This window comes from Brienomyrus brachyistius, chromosome 9, assembly GCF_023856365.1.
Source record: "Brienomyrus brachyistius isolate T26 chromosome 9, BBRACH_0.4, whole genome shotgun sequence".
Lineage (NCBI taxonomy): Eukaryota > Metazoa > Chordata > Actinopteri > Osteoglossiformes > Mormyridae > Brienomyrus > Brienomyrus brachyistius.
The window spans coordinates 11,622,411-11,643,145 of record NC_064541.1 but is presented as its reverse complement, the minus strand read 5'-3'; the positions used below and the strand labels follow the sequence as shown (position 1 = coordinate 11,643,145).

At 45.4% G+C, this 20,735-nt stretch overlaps 1 protein-coding gene across 2 annotated transcripts; it reads left to right on the top strand.

The window, feature by feature from the left end:
* The first annotated feature begins 935 nt into the window (after window positions 1-935).
* Window positions 936-20,054, top strand: LOC125749089 (NIPA-like protein 2). Of its 2 annotated transcripts, none has more exons than XM_049025979.1 (12): window positions 936-1,062; window positions 1,998-2,175; window positions 9,770-9,838; window positions 9,963-10,131; window positions 12,916-12,975; window positions 13,142-13,263; window positions 15,322-15,418; window positions 15,942-16,077; window positions 16,556-16,644; window positions 18,652-18,715; window positions 18,821-18,915; window positions 19,505-20,054. In XM_049025979.1, exons 2-12 carry the CDS (start codon window positions 2,086-2,088, stop codon window positions 19,618-19,620), a joined length of 1,107 nt encoding a protein of 368 aa, XP_048881936.1. In that variant the 5' UTR covers window positions 936-1,062; window positions 1,998-2,085; the 3' UTR covers window positions 19,621-20,054. The 2 variants fall into 2 exon arrangements, with proteins under 2 accessions (XP_048881936.1, XP_048881937.1); XM_049025980.1 differs by having other exon boundaries at window positions 949-1,057.
* Window positions 20,055-20,735: the final 681 nt, after the last annotated feature.

The following is a 20,735-nucleotide window of genomic DNA, read 5'->3' as shown; positions in this document are numbered from 1 at the left end:
TGTTGGAACTTTTCTTATATCCTTGACCAGTGAAGTTGCTACATTCACTCAATGTATTTAAAAATCTTTGCGACCCAGTATAACGATCCAAATCCACTCAACGTAATCGACTTTGTGACTCACGACAATGATTCGGTTATGTCAGCTTAGTTCTTCCTCTTGCAATTCAGCTCGATCCCTGGGTTGTCTTTGTTGCCATCACAAAACAAATTAAGTTTTTTCCCCATTAACGTGATCATCAGCAGCTCATCTAAAGTCTCTGAGCAGCTCAGAAACCCGCTGCTATGTGGGTCTTCGTATGCATGAATCAAAATGGCTCATTGGAACAATTTAGATTCTCTGCATCTCATCATATCATCTTCGAAGCAATTACCCCGCTCCAGAGATCTCTCCAGCTCATAATGCTCATACAAAATGGGATATTTGGCACCAAAAGATCTAATTACTCAGACAGTATCAGTCACAGTCTACCTTGTTATAGCGCAAATATTCAGACTTTGCAGCATGAGCACTGAAGTGTCTTTGAAAGTTTTTTTATGATCATTATGGCTAGACGTTGCTGCCTCTTTATTCCGTCGGCTATTGGATGACAGGGGCCACGTGGGGGAACTGCGAGATAATGGAAGTATGAGGCATGTGAGTCACCCAGAGCGTGCTGTGTTCTACACCATGCGGAGATGTTCTTTACTGATTTTCCCCTGTTGTAGCATAAATCACGTACATTATATTACCTTTCCTGGATAAACATTAAGACTTCATATAAAAATATAGTAAAAATCAAGAATCGGCTATGCAAGATAGCATTATATATAAAGTTTGTAATACATGCATAATATATATCGGTTGCAGATGTAGTGCCATCCATAATAACGATAAAAAACATCTGTCCATCCATCTTCCATGGGCGGTTGTCATGGTGACCCTTGTGCCTAACCCAGGAAGCACTGCACGGGTGACACCCTGGATGGGATTCCTGATCATCAGAGGACACATGTTGAAGCAGCTGCGGGAGCATCGTCGCACACATCCAGGGCCAGGAACCAAGCCCACAACCTTGGTAATGTGAGTCTGCAGTACTGGCCATTTCTCTTATTACCATAACTGTATTTAATAATAACAGTTTTACGTGATATTGCAATTTCTCAGCATATGGAATATCTATACATATGCTGCTGGAGATCTGCTGACCAGGACAAGTGGTTAGAAGATAAATGGGTGGATAGATTGCATTGTACAGTTATATCCAAAAAAAAAAAATTGCTACAATTATTGGCACCCATGCTCAGTGCTTTGTGGAAACTCCATAAATGAATTCTGTGGAGAACAAATTTATTAGTTTTACATCTTGGCGAAAGAGGAGAAATTCCTGCTCCTTAAGCCTAAAATGAACATTAAAAAATGAATTTTTGTGCAGATAAAATTTCATTTCATTATCTTTAGGGGTGCAGTTAATTTTGATATGTTTTGCTATATATACATTTTTCTGTAGCCAATTGCATTAGAAGAATACAGTATACAAGATATATACAAGAATATAGTTTTTCAATACCTGAGTGCCTACCTAGGAAAAGTAGTTGGATGTATCTCAACATAAAACTACTGTTATTTTGTATTTTGTGACCTTAACTGGCGAGGCATTTTCAGCATTAGGGGAAAGCCGTCATTTTCTATTTAACAATGACAAAGTAACATACAAAACAATGACGTTATATCACATAACTATACAGACATCTTCCTATTAAAGTAATATTCATATATTCAGTTTATCACTTACGCCACCGTACGCTACACTTGTCAATAATACGTAGTATCGCCTGATCGCATCTTTAACTCAAACTTCAGTGTATCCATCCGGGGCGCCACACCCCAGCCTGACGTGCTGCCCGCACATTTTCACCTGTTTGCAGCCTCTGGCAGGAAGGCCAAGCGCACGGGAAGCCAAAGGGGAGGTCTTTGTGTCAACCATGTTTAAGGCATGATTTGCTGTTTGCGATTAGGGACAAAGACCGGAACGGTTAAGGATGTCTTCTTGGTGAAGGAGCGGCCGCCTGAGCATTTGGTGCGACTCCGCGATCTCCGGGAGGAATGGCGAACGCGACGTGGGAGCGTCTGTTTGCTCAGACGCCGGTAAAAAGCACAACGCAGTCGCCAGAAAGCAGCGATCGCGCATATAAGGTACGACACTGTGCTTATTGAGTCCCCCCCCAAATCAGTGATGCATTTAAGGCGAAAAACCCTGTTATATATTATAATATGCCATAATTAATGTTAAAACTCCACATGGGAGCTGGTTCGTAAGTCCTTGTAAATGTCTGTGTATTTAATCTTGATATTGATTTCTGAGTTAAACCTTTTTTTTACTTTTCCTACTTAACGCGATCAGTGGGAACAGGTGTAGCCTAGCTACTTTCTGGACACCTTGTGTTGTAGCCGTTACATAAATGCAGATCCAGTAATATTCAACAAAAAACTAATAAATTACCTATTTTGAATCAAACCCATATTCCATAACTTTTTGTTTTTATGAACCCTATGATTAATTTGATTGTAAGTTCGCAGATCCATTGTTGATCACACAACTGGTTAATGCTACTTTTTAAATTATAGTTTCGTTAATTACGCGTCTAAAATGAAGCCAAATACGCCAAACAACTTGCGCTAGTTTAATGTACCAGTCTGAACTGTCACGAACAAGTGGTATGTGAACATCGCCTGATCATCACCAAAAAGGCTTCCCTTAAGTTCTTCTTCAAACTTTGTATAGAGAAACAACCTCCTGTATAATATAAACTTTATATTCATGAATATAAACCGATATTCCCCCACAAAAAGAATATTAATTCAAAATGTATAAATTTTAATTACTTAAAGGTATTGTACATATAACCTTTAAAATTTGGATTTCACAGCATGTCGCCAGCGTTTCAAAGTCTACAGATCCTTTGAAGGAAGGGATTTATTTTTTATGCATTCAAAGACTTTACATACTGTGATGTGAAGTGCTGAAATTGCAGTAATGAGACCGCGGATTCCCTGACAATAATGCAGAGCAACGACAGACAGGATAACGGTGTGACTTAATTCCTGAGCAGTATTTTATAACTTTTTTTTTTTAAATCTATGAGAAGATTAATGTTAGTGAAAAAGATGCGCTGCGGGAAACGTAACAATATTCTGACGTAACCCTGAGCGGAGGGTCTCACATCATTATCTGCACCCAGGTGGATAACGATCCAAAAATCACAGTTTTGCAGTTCAACCTTAGAGAAGGATCACTTGGAAATGTACTCTGCTCTTCAAGAGATCATGAGAAACCGGTAACCTAAAACATAAAGCATGAAATAATTACGGAGAAATAACGTCAGCTAAGTGAAACCTTTCGTAATTATGTTGTTTATGGGATACAGTCCAAATTCCTGGGATTATCTTCCAGAAATAACGGAGTTCTTCCTGGTTTGGCAGGATGAGTATCTGCGCTCAAACAGCAGACCTCTGCATTTCTCTAGATGTTAAAGAAATCGGCTTTGTAATATAACTGTCGCATTATTATATATTGCTGTAATTTCCACTTTGTGTCCCGGCCTTCTGTCCTCTTCTTGTGGTTGAGTGAATAAAAACGTTTTAATTTTATTTCATTTTGCAGCAGAAAGAACTGATACCCTTGTAGATGTTCAGAACCAAGAGTATCAGATATCTTAGCCTCCCACTAGTGCTTGCTTTGGGAAAGGAAAGGGCAGCGATTGCTCTTAATCTTTGAGGTAGAAATCTTGACTTGGACAAAGTGTGTATTTTTCAGAGGGGAACACATCCAGCCCTAGAATAAGGGTTTAAACTTTCAGCGGAATATCCTGCAGCGTGAATGTTCTCTGATTTATGAAGTATGTAACTGGTTGTTTTTCTGAAGCTATCTTGCTGGACTTCGAAGATGGCATCCCTGTGGCCATGCTGAACAGCCTCTTACAGCAGTCAGCGAGCTTTTGTATTGTGTCTTCTGGTATTATATGAAATAGTTGCGTGGTTTGTCTTTGCCAGCGTGGATTTAATACTTAAAGTTCCAGAATGTAGTATGTCACCAAGAGCAGAGAGTCTAGAACCCCAAACCAATGGGCGTATGGAACAAAGATGCAATGAGCTGGAGCTTTGAGAATGGCTGCTCTGTGGTGAACCACAGCTGCTTGTTCTGATTCAGCCTAACATCCCACCCTTCGTGCTCCCCCCCCCAGTCAATGCCTTGCCCCATTCCAGCAACAGATTACCATTGTCACTCAGTACAAAAGGATACCCTGTCCCCCCATCCGTCCGCAGAAAGGAGGCTCACTTCTTCCTACTGACTTTCAGTCTTTCTCCCCAAGTCTTCTGGAGCCCTGAAAATCCGCATACAATGGAAAGACCTTGGTGCTTTTGCTGACCTGTTTCATTTGTGGTGCTTGAAAACGTTCCGATAAGAAGGTCTTTGAAATATCATGCTTCCTCGAATATTACCAATAGCAATCCTTTGAGGTCACTGGGGGGAATTTTGAATTGAATCTCTGTCCTCGTAATTTCACCTCCAGTCTGCCAAATGGCATCTTATTACTTGACTTGACTTTATTATATGCTTAATGTATTAATACATATTTAATATTTGGACTGCCTAGGTAGAAATTGAAATTTTTTCCCAAAAGCTTTTTTCCCCACCTAATTAACGTAATCAATAGCCATACGAAAAGACTCTCTTTATTTGTAATTTAGTTTTTATTCTCTTGTAGCTTTTTGCTCATTCTCCAGTCCTCTTTACAGTGGTAGCTGGGTTCAGTGACGCTGTTACCTTCAGGCAGGTGCAAACTTAGGGGTGTTTCATCTCGTAAAGTGTAGAGACGCCGTATTCATACCCTGCTGGTTTCTGTATTTGGCACTGAAGCCAACGGTGGGAACTCAGCAGGAAAGAGTGACGAGTAAGAAGTCCGATTAACCACATGTGGTGTTAATGTAAGGAGCAGCTGAACACTGCTGGAGATGCGGACGCAGGTTCATGCTGTGTCCTTCTCCTCTAAAACCGGTCAGTCAAGGATCTCACCCAGGTCTAGGCAATACTGATCCCTTGCGAAGTTCAAAGTTCAGGTTCAGAAAGTAAAAATCCTGATTTCGGTTCAACCAACTGGTTGAGTACTCTGTGCATGTGGCTTTATATTTCAATGGTGGGTTGAAACAAAATCTTACTTTGGATTTGTACTTTCTGAACCTGAACTTTCCAACCCTGCATCCTGGGGTGCCGGTATCCAGCAGGTTTTCTGTCCTACCTGGTCTCTGATGAACCACATCTGATCTCAGGCAGATAGTTTTCTATTCTGCCTGATGAGTTACTTCCTGGATAATGGCACCTGCAGATCAGGGTTGCCTAACCAATGTAGAGCAATCAATCAAATTTTGGGACTAGTGATTTTTCGGGTCTGTTCACACCTGGTTTGATTCAGCCCAGCTCGCTTCACTTTTCTCTATGCTTTTTTACCACTACAGGATACCATACGGTACTGATGTCACAACTGTCAAATGATTTATAATAGTATTCAGTAGTTAAAGTAAGTAAAGTAAGGCAGATGTTATTTGTCAAAAACAACAAGAAAGCACATCTGGCCAGCATAGCTGTAGCCTTCTTGAGGAAAAATTACTCTCATTAGTTTAGCATCCATAAGGACCAGTTGTAATGTGAAATGGAGCAAAAAGTGAATTGAGTGCTTTTGGAAAGCGATGGGCAATGTGAATCCGGACAGAACTGAATTCTTGGGTCACTTACTGGTCCACTTAAAGTGGACTGAGTTTGATTCTTTTCAAATGAACTGTTTGTGAAATCAACCTAAATTATTCCAATTGTTTACCTGATCTGCATTTTGTCATTGGTTGTTAATTAGAAGGTGGGTCATGTGACAGTTCATTCAAATTTCCTGTCTCACGCAATCTGGAAAGAAGAATGGATAGGAAAAGAGGAAAAAGGGAAGCTCTCTCTGTCCTGCCTCATTCAGAATGTAAGGAATGGATTCCCTTGTCACACTTGTGTCAGGATGTGAAACCCTTTGTTTGTTGCCATACAATGATCGAACTGAGCTGGAACCATTGTGACGTCAGTTAAGTACCAGTACAGACATGCATGCATGGCCTGTATAATCACGGGTGTTTAACTCTGTGGTTGTTTAGTGCTGTCTGAGCCATTGTGACAAGGTGAACATGGATATCAAACTGTAGTCTTGGGTTCCAGCAGGATATTAATGAGGTTTTATTTGATTATGAGGGAAAAAAACACATGATCGTAAATTAAGCTATACCCGATGCACAACCACTTACTATGGAATCTAGACATTTAGAAATGTGTTGTTGCATAAAGGTCAAATTAAAGAGCTTTTTTTTTTGGGGGGGGGGGTTGATATCAATTCAGTTAAATTGACCGCTCCAAGAAAACTCTGGGCTACGATGGTAGGGTTAGTTAGGGTTAGGGTTGGTTAGGGTTATGAGTCATATAAATTCAATCATGGGTATTTAAGAAAAACAAGCACACACAAGGTTTAGAGCAAAACGTGAACATGGATCTTTAAGTACGGTGAGTACGGATGTCCGCTGCTATTCCTATAGCTGGAAGTAAAGGTGTCGGGGTTGGGAGACCTTTCAGCAGCCGCCTGTTAGGTTCTGCCAGATCTCTTCTGCAGCTGGGAAAGTGGTTGGGGTGACACTCCTCTGGACTGTGGTCCAGTAAGAGGAGCATCGGTAGTGCAGACCATCAGGAGCCAACAGCGCAGGCTTGACGGGCCAAGGTCATTGGCTGCTGTTTTGTCACATGCTCTTTCAGTTTTGTTTTATCTGGTATTCAACCCCCCCTTCCTCACTCACACACCTTTTAATGTCTTTTTCAGCAGTGGGTGAGGTTATGCCAGTGTCAAAATTAGCAGCAGGTAGGTCTGCAGCCCCAGAAGCGGCTGTTTCCGCAATATGGGAACTGCAAGTCCATTTCAGACGTAGCCAGTCACACCCAAATTTCCATTTTCCAAACCCGAGGCTCTTATATCTTCATGTCAGGTTTTAATAAATTCTTTTTTCCAAGAGAAATATATATATATTTTTTAATTTTGGCAGCATGGCGCCGTATGGGATTTGCAGCCCTGCCTGGGGTTAAGTCTGAATTAAAATGATCCGTTAGAATTTAGCAGGAAATTCCAAAACGGGAATTCCCTCGGCTGCATCCTTCAGTTATTCTGCTGTGACAGTTTAATTAATCTAGGCCTGCTTGCTGCAGAAGGCTTCTGCGTCCCCTCTTCTGTGGGAATGGTGTAATTCTTTGATTGACTTATCTGGATGTTTCCAGGATGGTTTCTATGACTGAAAATCAATGTATTTTTACAAACAATGAGAAAGTGATGATAATGTTAGTTACTGGTGTTGATAATTATATTTTTTTAAAACATGGTTAGTTGGCCAGAAAAACCATTTGAACCGCTTTCAGATATTCCTGTTTTTCCCCAATTATCTATGATGGTTTATTAAAGTTTAAGTTCTGTTGGTCATCTTGGTTTGTAGTGGCTGACGGGTCCTTTCCTCCCTGCGGGGCCGGATTCTGGCCGCTGTCCTGACTCGCTGTCCTGACTCGCTCTGGTGTGTCGTTGGTTTCATGAGGCTCTGCTTACTCAGCCCCTTTCCCCTGTGTGCTTCTTCTCCTACCCCTGCTCCAGTTTTGCTGCCGTCTTGAGATCACTGTTGACGGCTCGTCTACGGCTGCGAAATGCCTTGCCTGTATATTGTTGCTTTACACGGCATGTGGTGGACTGGCATCCTGTCCTGACCATTTCCCTGACTTTGCCCTATGCTGCCTGGGAAAGGCTCCAGGCCAGTCGTGACCCGTTGATAGATGGATAGATAGATGGATGGATGGCTGGACTTAATGGTGCTTATTGGGTGCTTTTAACCACAGAACCGTGATATGACTGAATGATATGACTGTTTTTACAGTTTGGTGTTGAGCAGAAGTAGCCAGATGTTGAGGCCACTTTAGAAGACGTATGATTGAGGCGTCTTTCCTGTGAATCGAACCTTGATCCTATTTCCCATCGTCATGTATCTTCAGCACTATGACCAAATCCGGCTTCAGTGTTGAATTTCTTTAGGTGTTAACTGCTCCAGACTTGGTTTTGCTCCATTAAACCCTGAACCCCGTCTCTGTGAAGAGACATTGGGTCTCCACACATTTGTACCGAGAAACGTTGACTTTTGCTTCTTTCGTCACGCCATTACACGTGTGGCACAGCTTCTGTCGTTAAACCTGATATCCAGGTTCTTAGCAGTAAGTTCGGGGGGGGGGGGGGGGGTTTCTCGTAGAGCATGTATCCTCTCTCCGGGTCTATCGTCAGTTCGTCATTCGCTGTGGTACAGTGTTTGTCTTCACGTTTATTTTTATATTTGCGGAAACTTTAAGGCAGATGTACGTAAACCTTGGCAGCGTGGAACTAACAGGGTTTTTCTGTGTTTCTGCATTATTCTCATTGTCACAACCGTATTCGCAAATTTTTCGCTTATGACTTTACGTGAGCCGGTTGTACATTAATTTAGGCCTATTAATGGCTGCATATCACAGTAACTAATTCTGTTGGATGATATATTGTCCCAGAAATAGTTGCGATAAACGATATTATTTTATGATCATTTTATGCCACTGATATAATAATATTAGCATAATGATATAAGTACATCCTTTCAAAGAGCTTTTAATTCTTAAGAATATACAGACTTTAGAATCAGAATATCAAACAATAGCAAATATCCTAAATAAATCAAACTTAAAGCTACACACAAAAAAAAAACATAAAATGGACTCTGTCTCTGTTAAGTAAAATTGCATTATATATTAAACAGCTGGCAGTGTGGAATAGAGTGTCATTCGTTCCTTTAAAGGCAATATGCTGCCAGACCAGAGGTTCTGCTCAGTGACGTGAATGAAACTCAGTCGTTCATCGGCCGGCGAATAAGAAACGGAAAGTCAGACTGTATATAAATACCTTTTCTACCCTCTGTCATCAGAATGATGGCAGAAATGGCTGGCAGAATTGAAGAATGGCTGGTTTAATTAGTGTTTATTTTGAATATGTTAATCTGTTTAGTTGTTATATATCTTACATTAGGTTTTACTACGTTTATTTCTAGGGATAGATGGAATGTTGTAGGATTTTGCTGGCCATCGAAAAATGTTGCGATAGGATGCCGTTTGCGGTTCCTGTGATTCTTGTTAATTGCATGAGAGGGCTAAAGACATACAAATTATTACTTTAGATAAATAATAAAATAGGGTGGTCAGACTGTCAGTTGTCCAACATTTCTGAGTAGGAGATTTAGTTAGTTATACAATAACGGAGACCCTTTTCCTTCCTGTGTAGATACTTTCTATATGATGCACGTGACACACATTTTGATGTCATCCATAATCCCTGCATCCAGTCACTGGTTCCCGTGACTGAAAGTCAAACCGGCTTGTGAAGTGAAGCCTTCGAAGATAGCTTTTTCCCCTTTTATACAGCAGGATATTTTTACTGGAGTAATTCAGGATAAGTATCTCGCTCCAGGGTACAACAGCACACCCCCTGTAAAGCTTTCTGCATGACTCATCACCCTGCCTGATGTTCGCAGCTGGTCGGGTAGCAAAGTTGAGCTGTTTGTCATTGGCTGTGCCACCGATGGTGTATCGGGAGCCGCGGAAGATCTAGTGACACCAGTGAAGAGCAAAAATAATCACCAGCAGCCTGCTTTTGTGTTGCAGACGTACCTCATTGGAATCGTCATCGCAATATGTGGGAATTTTCTAATCAGCATCTCATTAAATATTCAGGTAAGACAACCAAGTGACACCTAAATGTTTAATAAATATCAGGAATTATGTTTGGCTATTTGGAGTTTATGATTAGACAGGGAGGGGGAGGGCATTTATTGATGCTATATCGCTCCTCCCTCAGAAATACACACACATGCGACAGTCCCAGAGTGGCTCCAAGCCCTACTACACCTGCGCCCTCTGGTGGTGTGGCATCGCCCTCATGGGCATTGGTGAATTGGGCAATTTCGCCGCCTATGGCTTCGCACCGGCCTCCCTCATCGCCCCGCTGGGCTGTGTGTCCGTCATCGGTAAGGCCCCGCCCTCCGTTGGCCACGCCCTGCTCCTCCACCCTCTATGCTGTTTGTTTAGGGCCCGGTCAGGGAGTGGAGGAACAGCAGAGCTGCCACAGCACCTCTCTCACACAAACACTCCATGTGCAGGTTAAATATTTAACCGAGCCGGTTTATTTGCTTCTGTTTACTCTGCGATGTCTGAAGTGATATGCAAGGTCCTTTTAGCTGCTGAAGGAACTGGTCCACATGTTTTCCTTTCAGAGGTGTGGAAGACTCACTTCACACTTGGCCTCTTACTATTGTCTGCTTTGTTAGTTTCGTTAACTTAATTGACGTTAGAAGGTTTGTAATAGCCTGTGCCTTTGATCATGAAGAGTGTTGTCCAACAACACATCAATTTAACCTCTTTTGCCTAAAGTCAGTCCCGAAGCTTGCAGGCACAAAGCTAACAGCAGGATGCTTAAAGGTTGGCAGTGATACTGTATAAAGACTCTAGGACAGAAATTATAGGCCTCAGTGCCCCTCTGTGTTGAAGAACATCCCTCAGAGGGGCCTGTTGTTAAACAGAGACACCCCCCTCCAAACTGGCACCTTGCACAGACCCAGTTAACGCTAGTGTTCAGAAAAGTCTACCTGTACAGTCTAGAGCCCGTTTTCCTGTCGACACGGTTGAACCTGCATGTGGGACCTTCGCAGTAGACTTAGGGAGTATCTCGCCGGTATTGTTTGTGTTTTTTCCGATGCTGGTGTTAAAAAGATACTTTTAAAAGTGTACGATGCCTAAATGCTGCCTGAACTGGTACTTCAAACAAATCAATAAAGCACAAAACGAAGGTCAACAACATTGTTTTCCCAAAATCTCTAACTATACCCCTGTACAGTATTTTGACTCTATATTCAAAAGGAGTACTGTTCTGGTATATTTAAATACCGCGATATACTATATTATCATAATACCACCCAAGCCTCACAGAGTCAGACTCCCGAGTCCTGAAAGTGAAGCACTGTTGCCAGTTGCCAGTGATGTCCAGTGCTTCGGGGATCTTGATGACGTGGGAGTCTCATTTTCCATACTGATCTCCACCCACGGCTACCCGTCTGTATTAATGCCCCCCCCCACCCCCCACCCCTCTCATATGGGGCTTCCGATCCCTGCACAGATGAACAGGGTCCATATTTAGGCTGAATACGTCCATTTGAGGAATTATTAATCAATCGATAGCTTAAGCCGGCATTTCATCTTGTGTACATGTAGACCAACCGAGGGAATGAAGGTCAGGTGCTTCCTTGGGCCAGATCAGCTGTCAGCGCTGACGGATACCGTGAAATAAGGACTCGCTGGAGAAACCCAGCCAGTACAGGGTACTGTACGGTTTTCTGTGCCGTGTGGGTGACAGGTGATGCAGGCTGACCTGCATTTTCCCTTGATTACTCCCCATCTTTGTGTCCCAGTCACAGATCAAATGAATTTTAATGCCTGATTGGTTGTTGAAATACAGATGTGAAATAAAATCTTTGCAACTAAGTCGTATAAAACAGGCTTGACTTTAGCAAGCTTATTAACCTCTGCAAGGACATGGCCGTAGTGATTAAATTCTGCCTCTGTGGGTTAGATCTTACCTCCTTCCCAGGGGTGCTGCTTGTGTGTGTGTGTGTGTGTGTGTGTGTTTTTTTTTTTTTTGACGATAGACTTGCCATGGAGTTGCTATGGTTACATGCCGGCTTTGCGTGACCTGAAGAGGGAGAGAGGAGTTTTTATACAAAATTAACTTGCTGAGGGAGCGTCGCCTTTTCTCATGCAGCTGTTTGCATTATGAGTAAACTGATGGCGTAAACACGTCTTGGTGTGACCCGGCTGGCCTTTAAAAACCCCGTGTTTTTCAGCTCTGTGATACCCCCCGAGGTACGTTCCAGGCCGGGGTGGCCCGCGTGCTACAGCCACTCCGTGACCTACATTCCTCGCTTGGCTGGGCCTTGTCTCCTCGCATGTTGCATTACGGTTTCATCACAGCTCCCGCCGTTTAAATCTCCTCCCTCAGATGTGTTGATTTATTGCTCGAGGCGCTAGTGTTTGGGCTCCAACTCTCATTTGGCCATATATACAAACTTGGCTTTGAATACCGTTACATTCCTTCCCAGTTCATGGGCCTTCCAGTGTGCAGCATCCCTCAGCTTAATGGCCCAAGGGCCCAACCACAGCATGGTTTTACTAGTCCTGGGGTTTGAACCAGCAACCTTCCGATTTACAGGTTGTAGAGTCCTAACTGGCTGAGCCACACCCCTCCCTCCCTTGTGTTAGCTGTGGCCCATTAGGTTTATGTGTTGGTACATAAGGGTCACCCCCGGGATCCCGACTCCCCAGTCAGTAGCTCCCAGCCCTGCTGCTCTCGCTCTCCACAAACACGGTGTCTTTCAGGTGGAAACGGTTACCTGGGCAAAATTAAACCCATTCATGATTTTGTCCTTTGACATGCATGGGAGTCTGACACGGTGAGTTTTTTTGGAAGTGGTAAATCATGCTGTAGCATGAAATGAAACGGCAGTGATCATGAATTCATTTTTCTTGTATTTCTGGGTAAAATCCTGCTTGTTGCGGTCGTCAAAATTGCCTGAATTTGTGGAGTTGGGGTCTGTTGGTGTGATTTCTCTAGATCTGAGTATTCCAAGTTCTCACTGCGCACTGTAAGTTTGTCTCCCCGCTGATGCGCCTGTGTCTGGGCGCCACACCTGCCGTCATGCACGTCGCCGGAGTGATTTCCCACGGCTGTGTCTGACCTGCACCGGTGTGCCTTTCTGCAGCCAGTGCGGTGATCTCTGTGGTGTTCCTGAAGGAAACGCTGCGTGCCTCAGACGTCCTGGGTGAGCTCTCTGTTCTGGCACGATCAGCAGACAATGGCAGCAGATCTAAACTTTGTGATAAGGGAAATTCTGGGGTCTTTGCTGGTCTCAGAGGAGACTCTGCAAAACTGTGGGCTATTCAAAAACAACCCTGTGTTCTGATGCCACTTCCCCTTACTGTCCACAGGGGGCGCCCTGGCTGTCAGCGGGACATACCTGCTGGTAACCTTTGCCCCCCACACAGTCCAGCACATCACCGCGCATCTGATCCAGATGTACGCCGTCAGCTGGCAGTTCCTCGTCTACCTGGTGAGGGCTCGCCGTGGGAGGGAAGGCTAACAGTACCATGGCGATGGTTCCGTGAATTCCAGTCTGGTCCAGTCCAATCTCGCATACACCCATCAGCCATAAAACTGAAACCACCTGCATGCATGTTGTGTCCTTTTTGTGCCGCTAAAACAACTCTGACTTATCGAGACATGGACTCCACAAGATCTCTGAAGGTGTCCTGTGGTATCTTGCACCAAGATGCTAACAGTAGATCCATTAAGTCCTGTAAGTCATGAGGTGCGACCTCCCTGGATCAGATTTGTTTGTCCAGCACATCCCCACAGATGCTCAATTAGATTGAGATCTGGGGTATTTGTTGGCCAAGTCAGAACATTGAACTCTCTTTCATGATCCTCAAACCATTCCTGAAGAATTTTGCACTATGTCAGGGTGCATTATCCTGCTGAAAGAGGCCTCTGTCATTGAGGAATAACTCTGCCATGAAGGGCTGTACCTGGTCTGCAATTATCTTTAAGTAAGTGTCAAAGTAACATCCACATGAATGCCAGGAGCCAAGGTTTCCTAGCAGAGCATTACTCAGAGCATCACACTGTCGGCTTGCTTTCTTGCCATAGTGCATCACAGTGCCATCTCTTCTCAAGGTATACGACGCACATGCATCGGGCCGTCCACATGGTGCAACGGACAACTCATCACACCAGGCCACCTTCTTCCTTTGCTCCATGGTCCAGTTGTGACGTTCACATGCCCATTGTAGGTGCTTCCTCCAGCAGACAGGGGTCAGCATGGACACACTGACCGGTCTGCGGCTACACAGCCTCATACGCAGCAAGCTGCGACACACTGTCTGTTCTGACGCCTTTTCCATCCAGGCTATTCTGGGTTCTGAAACTGACATGCATGAAAAAGCCAGCAAAATTACGCTTCCATATCTCTCCTTCAGGATGGGACCAGATGGGCTGTGGTTTTAAAGTTATGGCTGGTGGACATGAGCCGTCTCCTTCTGGCGGGTCTGTGGCAACACTGTTCAATACGGCCTCTTGTCTTGGGTAGCCCAGAGGGCTTAGCTTAGCTTAGCATCTCTTAGGTTAAATTATAGAGGTGGTTTTGGATCCCTGCATGGCATCTTTCATTGGTAACTGATGCCCAGTACATCAGATGGGTCGGGTCTCCCTGCACAGCCTGAGACATCTGTTCAAGGTCGGTTCAGGGAGCATGTCAAGGTGTGTCGTACACTAGGTTTGAGCAGCCTGTTATGCGGCAGTCTGTGGCCTCCTGCTCGAGTCTCGTCTGTCCCGCTCCCTGAAGGGGTGGGGGCCAGGACAGCTGAAGAGCGCCCCCCCTACTGGTGAATGTGTCAGGTTTATTTTAAATGCCATGAATGCTCACTGAAATCATTGCCAGGACGTGAAGCGGCCTTCATTCCAACACCTGGGTTCTTTTCATTTCTGAATTTGTTGTTTTATTTTCTGAAAGGTTGATGAGAACAAACACCCTCTCCGTTCTGCACCGCTGCGGGGGCCTTTGTTTGTGAACAGGATCATCACCGAAGAAGCAGAGAAAGAAAATGAAAAAGATTATTAATCTCCTCAGAAAGAAATTGATTCGGGGTCTTGGTGGGTGGGTGGGTGGGGGGGGGGGGGGGGTGTGCGAGAATCCACGCCAGCCCACTGTGTCAGATACACACTTCTCTCTGGGATGGGCCGACCGAGACATCAATCCTCGGATTTGTGTGTGTTGTGCTTGATTAGATCTGTGTTCACAGCAGGCTTGTAGCAGTATAAACATGAAAAAATGTACCTTTGTACATATTTGTTTATTTTTTTGTTATATTCTCCACTAACTCAGCCAGTACAGTTTGTCTTAATTAAAGGCCGTTAGTGTGCAATCATGCTCGCTAAATACGCGGAGTGATTCTTCCTTATTGCTTTCACACCTCCAGGTATACGTGTAACAGATGTGTAAACGAGTCCTAATGAAGCCGGAGAGATGAGCTCTGTAAGCACTTGTGCGTGGCGGTGGCAGTGGGGGTGGGGGTTATTGGTAGCCTGTAATTTTGCCTGACTTCTGCTGCAGGGCCTGGAGATCCTGCTGTTTTGCGTGCTGCTGTACCTGTACAAGAGGAGGAACATCAAGCATGTGGTGGTGCTGCTGCTCCTGGTGGCCCTCCTGGGTAAGGGGGGGCGGCCCTCCTGGGTCAGGCGGGTGGCCGTCTTGGGTAAGGTAGGGCGGCCCTCCTGGGTCAGGCAGGCAGGCCTCCTGGGTCAGGCAGGCAGGCCTCCTGCTTCAGGCAGGCAGGCCTCCTGGGTAAGGCAAGTAGGCCTCCTGGGTCAGGCAGGCAGGCCTCCTGGGTAAGGCAGGCAGGTATCTGAGCACCAGCTCCCCCCTGTAGGAGGCACGTAATCCCAGGTCAGGGCCAGCATTGTACAGTTAGCATAGCCGCAGTCTGCATTAGGTTGCATGTAAATATGTTTAAATCCAGGGTATATATATGCTGCCTGGGATAGGCTCCACCCCCCCACCCCCTCCCCCCCATGGCTGTTGAAAGTGGAGGGGAAATGTGTATAATCTTACTTGGAATTTCACCCAAAAATGACAGGCAGCCAGATGTGCATTTCAGTCATGCCTCTGGTGGTGAGTGGCCATTACCGTGAGAGTAACTATCACCCCCCCCCCCCCCCCCGACCCTGTGACAGCCTCCCTGACAGTCATCTCAGTGAAAGCCGTGTCTGGGATGATCACTGAGTCAGTGGAGGGGAACATGCAGCTCACGTTTCCCATCTTCTACGTTATGGTCGTGGTGATGGTGGCATCCTGTGGATTCCAGATCAAGTGAGTCCCAGCCCTTCATATTGTGTACGAATTTCAGAAGTGAATTGGAGTAGCGTTTCCCAGTCCGGTTCTCATGGACGTACGGCCGGTCCACGTTTTTGCTCCCTGGATCAAATCCCCGAGGACCGGATTGGGAAACCCTGATTATTAGACACACTGAAAGGTTTCATTTCTATAGTTCATCTCCTACACAGGCAGCTGACGTTGAGGTTTTTCCCTGCACCTTGTCACCCGTAATTAAAATCTACAAAAGCAAGAATAATTACATCGCTGTGAATGGTTAACTGAACGGCATTATATCATATGTCGATTATACGTGTTTGTCATTTGCTAGATGCTTTCAGATAATGTGCAATTAGTAAGCCGACAGTCTAGTTAGGCTTGTATTACCGCATTGCCAGACCTGCATTTGTGTCATGCCGCCTGTACACGGTGCTCGAACCCTGAGCCCAGCCGCTGGTGATCTTTGTTTTGCCAGATTCCTGAATCAGTCCATGAAACTGTTCAATGCAACTGAAGTAGTGCCCATTAACTTTGTATTCTTCACGGCCAGCGCTATACTTGCAGGTAGGTTTGTTTGGGGGGGGGGGGGGGTCAGGGAAGGGCCACTGTAATGCCTGATAGGAAGGGGGTGAGGGGGGGGTTCTCTTGTCCATGTGCTGAGTCAAAACAGTTAAAAGACATTATACTGACATTTAAAAGTCAAAAGCCTTGGGGCGACTCTTTTGTGACTGTTCACAAAAACCCTTTTTTATTACAGTGCTTCCATGTAAATCTCCGTTTTTTATTGATTTATCTCTTTGCTGACTGGCTCCTTTGGACATGTGGCTGACTTCCGGTGTCAGTCATAATGGCTCAGATTGATCGGCCATCAGTGAGCCGCCCCAAAACTGGTTGAGCATGATGGCGCCTCTAAGCCCTGGGGCAGCAGGACCCAGGGTTGCAGGATGCGGGCCGGAGATGGCGCTCACAGACTCTCAGGAGGCAGCCTCTGCTTCTTAACGTTTCGTTTTCTGGTGAGGAGTACAGAGCTTTAACAGCGCTCTGGTTAATCACTCCCCAGTCTGCAATGGCAACCCGTCAACACGAGATCTATAAACGACGACAGCTAATTACAAGCCTCCATTTTACACCTTTTTTTATAACCATGTTGCCGTGCTTTATAAATACTCTCCTCTTGCAGTGTCTGTATGTTAGCCCATCGCATGATGTATGTCAATTGTCTAGAAGGACTTTTCATCTCTTCACTTCACATCCACGTTCCTCTCTCTGTTGTCCGGTGCTCTCGGATCCATCCACGGTCACGCGGTTTTGTGTGGGCCAGCCTCCCTGAGGTCGTGGGTCTCATTGGGTCGTGACGGAGGTCAGAGCATTGGGCCACTTCTGGGTTTCCGCATTTATTCCAGCAAGTTGTGTCAGGAAAAAAAAAGCTGGGAAACCATAGCAACCACCAATGCAAGCACTGGCCGTTTTCAAAACGGAACTCTCAAGGTCGGACCGTGACCCGGGAGGATCAGGGATGAGGACCGAGCCGGCCGGGTCCCTGGATACAGGCTGAATGGTTCCCCTGACACTCTGACCCCAGAGGCATCACGTGACTCCTGTAATGTGCGACGGCCGTCCATGGTGCACATTCACCAGTGTGACACCAGTGTGTTCCTAGTCATCCTGGGCTGGATTCTGCTGGGAATCCTCGGGAAATTAAAGCATGGCATTGCACTTCTAAGTGGCCGAACTCAGGAACCTGGTAACACCTGGTTTGGTGTCAGTGACTGAGAGGGTTTTTTGCATGGTGGCTGATGGGTAATTCTGTTACCTCACATCTCTGAGGGTTGGGGGGACTGTCCTGCTCTGGTATGTAATTTTATTGTGCGTGCGTGTGTTCTAATAGTCAGGAGTATGACGCTGAGCCTGTTGGATTCACTTTACCCTGTAGTGAGAGAGAGAGAGAGAGATTATATATATATATATATATATACTTTTTAATTATATTTTTTAACAGCTGTGGTGCTGCTAGTGGGGGCTGTCACTTGCTGTGCCCCCCCCCTCCCCTTACGTCAGCAGCAGCTGTGACTCATGTTGCAAAGGACTGATGCGAACCAGACTGTCAGCAGTGCGCTCATCCTCTGCTTGGCAAAAAAGACTTTGCTGTCCTGTCCACATAGACTGTATAACCCCCACCCCCCCCCCCCCCATACGTAGGGTAACATAACTGCTGTTGGCCTGTGAGCATGAAGCACGACAGGTCTCTGAGCAGGAGTGATGCAGCGCCCTGGGGGCTAAGGAGGTTGGGGGGGATTTAGGTCTGCATCTTAACCCTCCTTTGCCATATTTTTGCTGATGCTTGAAGTTTTAACAGGTCACTGGGGGTGGTGGATGTTTTTTGGGGGGAGTTAAGACCTTCTGATCTTTAAACTTGAGCAGTACCTTTCCAAAAACAGGACACGATTAGTTATTTCTCGTTTCCTTTATCCCCACGTAGACGACAGAGTTTAAAAACTTGCAGTATGAAAGTTTTCCTCTTAAATGTGCAAAGGAGATGCTGAAGGGCTATTTTCTCCTCTCATTTTACAGGAATCGTCTTCTATCAGGAGTTCTATGGCTTAGCTATGCTCAATATATTTATGTTTCTTTTCGGGTGAGTGTGGCATCTTTGCCGTCGTTCTGCCTTAATAGCTTGCGGGGGAAACTTGGCCCTTTTTAATACTGTCCAAACAGAAGAGAGACTTTTTTTTTCCCCAAGGTGCCTGCTGTCGTTCGTTGGCGTCTTCCTGATCGCCAGGAATCGGCCACAAATCAAGACGGACCGGCCATTCATCGACATGGGCCAAGTACCCGGTGGGCATGTCCTGCAATGACACCCGTCGTTGTGCTCCTTAAGCTAGAAACAAGCAGGAATTTGATTGGACATGATATCGGGGGGGGTGGGGGACCAGCTGCCTGCCCAATTCTGTGTATTATTAGGTGGCTAAAAGTGAATCAGAAAACTGAGGGGAGAAGCGGCTGCAGGTTCTCTTACGGCTGTCAGAGCGGCTTGGATGAGTTTACATTTATTTTAAGAAAGACCTACTGAAATATTTTTGCTCCGAATCCCCGCATCTGCCCGGGATCGTTAAGGCAGACTGCCGGTCCTGCAGGTCTCTGCCATGTGAGGCATGTCTGCCGCAGTAATGCGAGGGTGGGGCAGGTCGCAGAGGCCGCAGGCAACACATGGGACCCGGGAGGGGGGGGGTGAACGTCGTGTCCATAAGCGTTTAGAGTTCATGAAACACAAAATATTCAAAACTAAAAAATGAAGAAATAATCACTTGTGTGTAACGCATTTTGTCTTGGGTTTATAGTTTTTCATGTGGGTTTTGTAGTAAACAGGCTGATAAGGATCTAATGTTTTTTAGTCCCGTAATGACTGCCGTTCTCTCCAACGCAGGCAGGAGGTGCACAGACAAAGTGCAGCCGGAAAGCACTAACATCACCTACGGCTCGCTGACCGGAGATGCCATCCAGCTGCAGGCCAAAGGCGGCCAAACCGAGAGCTCTGTGTAGGTGCCACGCCCCCTGCTGTACGGACACGTTGCCTGCGTTAGGGGACGCAGGCTTGTGGATGGTGCTGCCCCCCCCAAAGCTGCTGATCTGGAATATTCCTACCCATCATAGGACTGAAGAGACTCCTATTAAAACTTGACTGAAGGAGAAGTTTTATGATTACTTTAGGGAGGAAGAAATCATTAGCGGAAAAGGTTTCTTGAACGAGCTGTAAGGATCTTCTTTACTATCTTACGCCGTGGTTAAAGAACACCACCTTGGCCTGTGGGCTGCATTTTGAAAGAAGGTACAGCTGTTGTCCTGATTGAATAGATACTTAACTTGAACTGCTGTACAAACCCACACTTACACTGTTGCTTGTATTAACTGCATAATATAAAAAAAAAAGCCATTGAGAATGTAGTAACAGACAGGCATTAAATACGAAAATATAATCCCCCCCTTACCTCTGAATCACCTCTTTCTGGAACATACAACAAAACCAGGTGAAATATTAAAAACACAGGTGAGGGGAGATTAATCTTCATGCACATGTATAATGTGTCCAACTTCTTTGGGTTTAAACACTGATTACTGCCGTTAGCTGTGGGTCTGCCACCATCTGTGCTCATTTTTGTTTGCCGTTCGGATGCTTTGCCGTTTTGATTGGGCGCTTTGGGGATTCATGAAGACTTAAGTTTGCTGGACGAAATACTGTCACCAAGATACAAAAGGATGCAGGTGGTGCGAGAGCTGGGTTTAAGGAAATCGGCTCCTTCTGCATAATTCCATCATGAGCGCGGGGAGGGTTGCCATGACACCCACCCGCTCGTTCCTTGCGACGTTCCCCTCCCTCACTCGCTTCCTGAAAGCTGTGACTGGAAAGCGGCACCCCCCACCCCAATACTGTCAGGCTGAGTAAGGATCTCAGGAGAATACCTGAGTGAGGTAACAGCTGGATTGGGGGGGGGGACCTGAAGATTTGGTGAATGTTCTCCAAAATAAAGGTATTTATACAAATATAGCCGTACACTGAGGTGCAAGTGTCAAACACCGTATGTGAAATATAGATTTGTGTGTGTGTGTGTGTAAGTGCACAGGACACCTCCAGTGGAACTAATGTCTGTCCTGTGAAC

Excerpts from the sequence above, each read along its gene's own strand:
- LOC125749089 (XM_049025979.1), top strand. The coding sequence starts at position 2,086 with ATGGCGAACGCGACGTGGGAGCGTCTGTTTGCTCAGACGCCGGTAAAA. Across the intron at positions 9,839-9,962 it reads GCATCTCATTAAATATTCAG|AAATACACACACATGCGACA; the intron begins GTAAGACAACCA and ends CTCCTCCCTCAG. Across the intron at positions 16,645-18,651 it reads GGCCAGCGCTATACTTGCAG|GAATCGTCTTCTATCAGGAG; the intron begins GTAGGTTTGTTT and ends CTCATTTTACAG.